At 40.6% G+C, this 7,992-nt stretch overlaps 1 protein-coding gene across 1 annotated transcript; it reads right to left on the bottom strand.

Annotated features, from left to right (window-relative positions):
- Positions 1–321: 321 nt before the first annotated feature.
- On the bottom strand, positions 322–2,077 carry LOC127655126 (uncharacterized). Its single transcript, XM_052142762.1, has 3 exons — positions 1,654–2,077; positions 1,126–1,308; positions 322–988 (listed from the first exon to the last, which is right to left on the bottom strand). Exons 1-3 carry the CDS (start codon positions 1,998–2,000, stop codon positions 892–894), a joined length of 627 nt encoding a protein of 208 aa, XP_051998722.1. The 5' UTR covers positions 2,001–2,077; the 3' UTR covers positions 322–891.
- Positions 2,078–7,992: the final 5,915 nt, after the last annotated feature.

The raw sequence follows: 7,992 nt of genomic DNA, 5'->3' as shown, positions 1-7,992 counted from the left end.
AAGGAGGAGGGATAATAATCAGTCAGTCCAGTACCTGAGCCCTCACACATGTAGTGTCCAATACCTGATCCCTGCTTCTTGGCTCTGATGATGATAAGTAAGAGGACATGGAGTAGTAGTACCTGAGCCCCGACACATATCAGTCTGTTAATATGTTTTCAACAAGTGTAATACTTTTATCCACTAGTCCAATTGTACTGGCTATATGTATTATATGTAATGATATGGATTCTAATCTGTTATTGCACACCATGTTCTTGTTATTATAACAATTGTTGAAAAATCTAATCTTGTAAATAAACCACCATATATAATTCTGTCTTCTCAATGGCATTTAATCTTTTCATTTAAATTATACAACAACCAGAACTCACAAAGACCACACTCATAACAATAGTCAAAATGTAGAGTGCCTAGATCCTTTCATTACATTATACATGTGAGTTTGTAACTTGCTGTCCCAGTATTTCTGGAGTATACCGTTTCTAAAAAAGCACTCAACTTTAGGGATAACATCATCCCAAAGTTCAAGATCGGGCAAAATCCTTTCAACAAAAATGTCATTGTGGTTCCACACAACAAAATCACAGTACTCAGCGTCTACAATGTGAAGCTGTCCCTGAACTTGGTAGTAGTAGTCATGTGTCCGGTCCAGCATGACATTATAATAATAATAATAATGCATTTTATTTAATGGTTCCTTTCATAACACCCAAGGTCACCTCACAAGCAATATACAGGTCACTGCATAAGACAATACACACAACAAACAAGCCGCATACAGATAAAGTGCATTAAAAACTCAATACAATATGTTATAAAAAAGCTTGTATAAAAAGATATGTCTTAAGACGCGTTTTAAAAGTCAACAAGCAGTCGCTATTGCGAACATCAAGGGGAAGAGATTATCCCCATCATTGATGAGGCAGAAGCCCTTTTCCCCAGCACACAAGCGCAGATTGGCTTCATCTTGGTGAGAGTGTGGACACTAAAATCACAGAGAGAAGGACACGTGAACAATAGATTAACAAATATATTTTCTGCCTTTTTGCTCAGTTTAGGACTTGAGACACGACTCAGACTCGAGATTTAGGGACTTTACTACAACAGAGACTGTAATATTACCTTAATCTCGCAGATGCCAGTTCCGTGACAGTCACAAGCAACAATCCCATCAGGGAGGACCCCATGTATGGCCACTTGGGGTTCAGCCAGAGACCACTGTCCATACAGGAGAAGCCTGCATGCTCCCGACCCATCAGCTTCTCATAGACTCCTCTGGCTTGTGCTTCATGTTTGCATCCATAACTGTACACAGTACACATGCAAAACATGAAAAGGAAATGATTACTTAGTATTGGATGTGTAGAGCCAGTTCAGTGATTTAAATGCCATTTCCCTAACCCCTATACTTAGTTCTACTCCTGCATAACCATAGTCTTATAACCCTATAACTAATAACTAACGTGCACCAAAGCAATGTGTTACTATACATTTCATTTAATATTCCATCAGTAAGATACATTTACTAAATAGACAAGCTTCTTTTTTATCCAAATTATACCCTCTGTTGTCAGTGTTTCTTTTTCTGGACATAAACACTGTTTACACGCGGCCTTACCTCTGCCTTACCCTAATTCAAACCCTAAATACCTTGTAGCGGCTGTGGTGAACCTATATGCTTCTGGGTAGCATATGGCCTTGATCAAGCTCTTGGATGGTTGCTGTGGGTTGGTCTTAATAGCTTGTTTCAGCTTGGAAGCAGTTATGCGTCCAGCTCTTTGCCTAAACCAAATCCTGCTTGCACTCTGACTTCGAGTTGCCCTCTCTACAGCCTGGACCTGGGACATGATGAGCTCTTCTAGCTGGAATACCTGGCATAGCTCTCCAAGCTCTTTGGGCGGTAGCTGCAGAGTCTCTGGTGTTCTGTATTCAAGAACAGTTTTAGGAAGCATACTAGATTTGGGGATGAATTCTTTGTAGTAAGGCTCCCTAGCCATCAGTGCTGCACTCCTTGGACAGTTTTTGCTTAAAGTCTCAAAAAAACTAGCATATGTTTCTGACCCTCTCTTCACTCTTGGGCATGAAGTGATTTCCCAACCTGGTTTTCAGTTGTCCTGCCATCAATAGAACGGTCAAGCTTTTTTTTTTTTGGCTTTAGCAGAGGAGAAGTCGATCAGAGCTACTGGAGCAGCAGGAATCTGAAAATAAGTTAACACAAAGAAGATCATTAAGTCCACATTTCTGTGGTCCATAACCATAACATATCTATATGCAGTATAAATCTGGCGTTTATCCTATGGCTGTGAGCAAAACAGGTAAGGCTATCATCACAGGATTGAGATGCCAAACTGTGTTTATGTGGGTCTTTGCTGTCTTAGCTTCTCTTTGTCCAACAGGGAAATTGTGACTGACCACACTGTCACAAGCTACACATGTTAAGGCAGAATATAGAATAGAAATAATTTAATAATCCCCAACATTAGGTATGATGGAATATAATGAAAATCCCCTAAAAGAAGATGAAATGTAGATGAAGACAAGCAATCTGCCTGATGAAGTAACCAAAGGGGCACAATATAAACATTAATTTAACATCATAATTTAGCCTACAGTTACACAGTGTCCAAAAAATACAGTGTCACCTTACCTTTTTTACATGTGATGGCATCAGCCACTTGCACTGCTCTGTTGTGCAGGAAGCTGTATCGCTTTCTTTCGAAGTGTAAATGTGCTATTTTTGTGTTCTAGTCAAACGGAATTAGCTAACTTATGCATTCAATTCAAATGAATAGGGCTAGTGCTATGGTGTAATTGCCCTGAAGTTTATGGCCTTACATTATGCTAGCACCTGCCAAACACAGCGACACATAACTTACACGCTTACTACACTCTCACTCTCTCACTCTCTCTCTCTCTCTCTCTCTCTCTCTCTCTCAGTAAGCAGTAACGTTACTCTGACAATGACAACCACGAGGAGAAGTTATCGGGGAAAAAAAAATCACACTGAAGACATGACCAGTCTACTTGGCAGCGGCTAACACTAGCTACGTTTGCAACAACATTTTCACCGGAGGAAGAGGCAAACGCTTAGAAATAATAAACACCAGGCAAAAATGTTGTTACCAGAGCTAGTAGGCTACCATAAAAACGTGGGATTATAGCTACTGTGTTTGCAACGTCGGAAGAAAGATTTAATTTCCCCTGTTTCTACAAAATAGCTATAACATTAACAACAGTTAAACAAAAGATAGTTAGATCGTAAAAAAAAAATGTCATTACCGTATTTGTCCCAGCCGAATCCATGGTGGTGGTCAGGCAAGCACTTCTTCTTTGTTTCATGGCGGGTAACGCCCTGTGCTCCAAAACATTGGTGCTGATTGGCCCAAGAGGAGTCCTATGCGCCAATGAACGCTATCTATCGATCTGCGCTCGATTGCTCTTCCTTCATCCTCCAACTACCCGGATGTCTGTCTCAGTAACTTGAAATTGAATTTGAGAACTGAATCTGAATTGTGAGAAGTGAATGTGAAGATATATAGAGAGTTTAATTATCAGTGAGGATCAAATTTTATTGGACTTCAGTTCCAAACGAATAAATTCAATTTCAAATGATACAATTCAGATTCAGTTTTTGAATAAATTCAATTTTAATTAAACAATACAATTTCAAATTATGTGATTCAAATTCAGTTTTTCAATGCAATTATTCAAGTTTAGCCATTCAAATTCAAATATAAAGGGTTCAAATTCAGATTCTGGTGGCACATATTTCAGCCCATAAACTACAGTCAAGATCCCCTGAATAACATAAGGTTTCAATCTCCAGGTCTTGCAGCAAATGTTGGCTTAAAATGCTTTATACGTTTACTGGCAGAAGTGTATCAGTAAGTGTAAAGCGATCAATGGAAAGGAGGAGGCGTGAACCGGCTTGACAATATAAATAATAGTTTTAATGATAAACTTAAAAGACAAACACACACACATGACGGACATGTCCGTAAACGATCACTCTCTCCCGCACGATCCTCTGCAGTCGATCTTTATCCCTCTCAAAGGCTTGATTAGCCTAATACAGGACCGGGTGTGTAGGATCACGACCCGGCCCCGCCCTCCGCCCTGCCACATTAAGTTTTATTCGATTTTGTGAAGGATTGACAGCCAGTGCACAAGCAGTTTATGTTTAGTAGTCATGGATTATAAAGAATACTGTAAAGGAATTTAGATGGGCAAGGAGGAGGCGAGAACCGGCTTGAAAATATAAATAATAGTTTAATTAAGTTTAAGAAACTTAAACAAAAGACACAAACACACACGATGGACATGCCCGTAAACGATCTCTCTCCCACACCATCTTCCGCAGTAGGCCTTTATCCATCTCAGAGGATTGATTAGCCTGATAAGGGACCGGGTGTGTAGCATCACCACCTGCCCTCCGCCCTGCCACAAATACGCTATATAATTATTTAATTTATTTAACTATATAATCTGCTCCTTTTACCAATTACTTTATCTGAAGATACTGTCAGACTCTGTACTGTAGTTGCTTGCTTGACTTTTGGAGAGCAGTGTTGAAGAGGATGGCCTGCTGGCCTGCTAACAGACATGGTTGAGGGCTGCAACCTTCAAACCCACCACATATAAAGAAATATGACTCATCAAATATCAAGTAATTTTTATTTGTATAGCTCTTTTCACAATACACGTTGCTTTAAATTAACTTTACTGAAAACCATGCTCCACATTTACCTTTATTAATTTTATCTAAAGTAACTTACAAATTAGGTCTTGGAGTGCCCAGTGAGCAGCATTCTAGAAAATTGTGCCTATATGTCTTTATGTCTTTAAATTATGGGTGGTTGTACTCTGGCAGAACAACATTACAAACTTTTAAGCTGTTGAAAAACCCTGCAACTTCATCAGACACACATGGTCAAAACATCTATGTTTTATATAGGTGTGTAACAATAAAACTGTTTCATTTGCGCTCCAATATTTGGCAGAAACACAAATATTCTATAATCAATATATTCCATATTCTGTACTCATTATATACTCATTCATAACCGGACGCTTTTTTTCAGGTCTGAACAAGAGGAGGTTGGGTTACCCTTCTCATAGGAAGTATTGTAATAAAAACTTTAAAAAAATGTGATTACTTTATTCTATAAAGTATTCTATATTAACTTATCAACTCTGGTATAATTTTTTGGTGTTGCCTGCAGTTTTTCACTCCCTAATTTAAAAGCTCATAAACACGCATACAGATGAAAAAAAAATCATTTTGCAGCAAACCCCCAAAATAAAAAAGATTCAAATTATTCATAAATAATACTGTTTACACTCTTATGATGAACACGTATATCTTTTAATTAGATTTTCCCCCTACATTTTTAAGCATGTAGTTCTGTTTCTGTTTGCTGTGTCTACCAGCAGAAAGTCTTATTTCATTCAACTAGATGGCAGCAAGTACTTGGAATATACAGATCTGAAATATAGGTGGCGCTCTAACGCAGCTGAGCACTCACAATAAACATCCAGTCTATTTTGGATCGCCTACATGTTCCCCACTGTTTCTTCAAATATTTCGACCTCTGAATGGACTAGCTCAATCAAGGTGTTTTTCACACAGTATAACATTTCATAATCAATAGTTGATATATTTGCTGTGCCTCGTTTCGAAGGCTATATATGACAAGTCCTTTGAAGGCAGTAGTATTCCGAGCATCCTCCTTTAAAGGGGACCTATTATTCATAATTCATTTTTATGTGGTGTTTGTACATAAATGTGAGTCGGCAGTGTGTGTACACAACCACCCTTCAATGTTAAAAATCCACCTACTCCTCTTTCTTATATTTCTATTAATCAAAAACATTGTGTCAAAATGAATGGTTTTCGTTTCTGCTCTAAAGTGATGTCACGTTTGAGCATGCCTCACCCACGACTGGTGACGGACTCCACTGTATTATCATACCTTAGTGAACTACACACAGTCTGGCATTATTTTCCACGCTGGAGCAGATACAGTGAGAAAAATAATGTCTCAGCTTCGTAAGCATCATAAGTGTTCTGTTGTTGGCTGGAAAAGTGAACATAAGAGTCTTCATGTACTCACGGCATCAGAGCCGCTGAAGATGCAGTGGACAAGTTTTGTTTTTGAAGGACATGTGCCCCAAAACATACAAAAACTCTTGTATTTAGGCTGTCAGTCATATTGTTTCTGATTTGTAGTTGCTGTAGTATCCGAAGCACAAGCTGTAAAGGCACAGTCCTCATCCGGAAAGGGGGCGGGGAGCAGCAGCTCATTTGCATTTAAAGAGACACACACGAAGTCAGTGTGTTGTTGATTCCACCCAAAAAGAGGCATTTATAACATGGTATAATAAATGATCCGTGGGGTATTTTGAGCTGAAAATTCACAGACACATTCTTGGGACACCTGAGGCTTATATTACATATTGTAAAAAGGGGCATAATAGGTCTCCTTTAAACAAGCCTTGTTTAAACGAGATGGCCTTCTTTGAACAAACGGAAACAGAACGTATCATGTTGCTATGACAGCAGTTTGAGTTACAAGGGAACAAAGTCCCTTTGGAAGGGAGTGTATGAGGTAAATTTATTATAGAGTTATAATGATGTAGAGAGAAAAGAAAATAGATTTTACAGGTGTAATTTTAGTCAATAATACTTTATTTTTTATTATATATTACTATAAATATGCATATTATATACTCTGCACCTACTCTACTCTGCCTCAATGACATATGCGGAGAACACAGCTATTATGTTTGACATATTTTGCAGATGATTTGTTCTCTATCTGTCACTCACTCGAAGTTGTGTCGATGTAGTGACACTAGGGGTCGCCCTTATATATCCCATACCCCATCTGCTCGTTGCCAGGGGCTTACCCCTGCGGTGACGACACCGGCTCCACCACAGCCCGGCCCCGGCATAGAGCCACCCGCTGGAAGCAGACGCCCCCCGTTAAGAACCCGAGGAAGGCTTCTAAGTGCCCCTGAGACGGGCGACCCAGGGACGTGGAGACCCGCTGCAGACTTGGAGCTTGTAAGAAGACCACTCCCCTGGTGGAGGGCCGGTAGGAGAATCTTTTGTTCCCTTTTCTTCTACATTCGCCACATGCACGAGGGGCTGCGGTACTCACATTCTCAGAAAAAGAATGGTTTCCTCACTCCCTGGGTCACACACCCAGTGTTCATGGCCATCGTTGTCATGATCGGCGGACTTTGCACATTTACGGCAGGCACGACATTTACGGCAGGCACGGTGCTGTGGAGGTTGCCAACCCCTCCCCAGCGCACCCAGTTGTGGCAGAAACACACCCATGCCTGGGTGGTTGTGACGGATTACGAGTACGGTTCCCCTTCTCCCCCATCGCTGACTGGTCCTATGGTGGGTACCCGGATCCAGGTAAGTGCTTCGATGTCTCACAACTCAGCATGGCCACTCGGGGCTCTAGCCCCCTCAACGTGGCGCCTCCAGCTCCGCCCAACCTCGAGGCCCCACCCGCCGGTACATCCGTACCAGCGGGCGGGGCAAACTGAATCGCATAGCCAAGTTGGACGGTCCTGGTCAGCCAATGCGACGGGACCAAGGGATGTCATCATCTCTGACAAGGATGAAAGACAAAATAGTTACTTGTTTGTAGCCTAATCTTTCTCACTTTAATGAAAATAGAAAAATGGTCCATTCAGACTTTTACATTTTCAAAAGTTTCTCTCTGGAGATACCCCTTGTAAGGCGGGTGCATTTGAACTCTCTCTTGCCTATGTAACAGCAACATCCGAGACACAACACAGTGCAGCTCGCACCTCAATTCTACAGTCTCATCATCTCGCCCTCACTTAAAGCTCACTAAAAACCTATGCAATGTTAAGTGTGTACAAAAAGTAAATATACATGTTTGGTACCATTTAAAGTGTCTCAGTGCGCCTGGTAAACTGGTCTCATACTCCCAGACATAATAAAAG

This window comes from Xyrauchen texanus, chromosome 14 (assembly GCF_025860055.1).
Source record: "Xyrauchen texanus isolate HMW12.3.18 chromosome 14, RBS_HiC_50CHRs, whole genome shotgun sequence".
NCBI lineage: Eukaryota > Metazoa > Chordata > Actinopteri > Cypriniformes > Catostomidae > Xyrauchen > Xyrauchen texanus.
This window is presented reverse-complemented; position numbering and strand designations above follow the sequence as displayed.

Coding starts and splice junctions, on each gene's coding strand:
- LOC127655126 (XM_052142762.1), bottom strand. CDS start 2,000: ATGGCTAGGGAGCCTTACTACAAAGAATTCATCCCCAAATCTAGTATG. Junction 1,309..1,653: donor TTCACCACAGCCGCTACAAG/GTATTTAGGGTT, acceptor TACTGTGTACAG/TTATGGATGCAAACATGAAG. Junction 989..1,125: donor CTGGCATCTGCGAGATTAAG/GTAATATTACAG, acceptor CTGTGATTTTAG/TGTCCACACTCTCACCAAGA.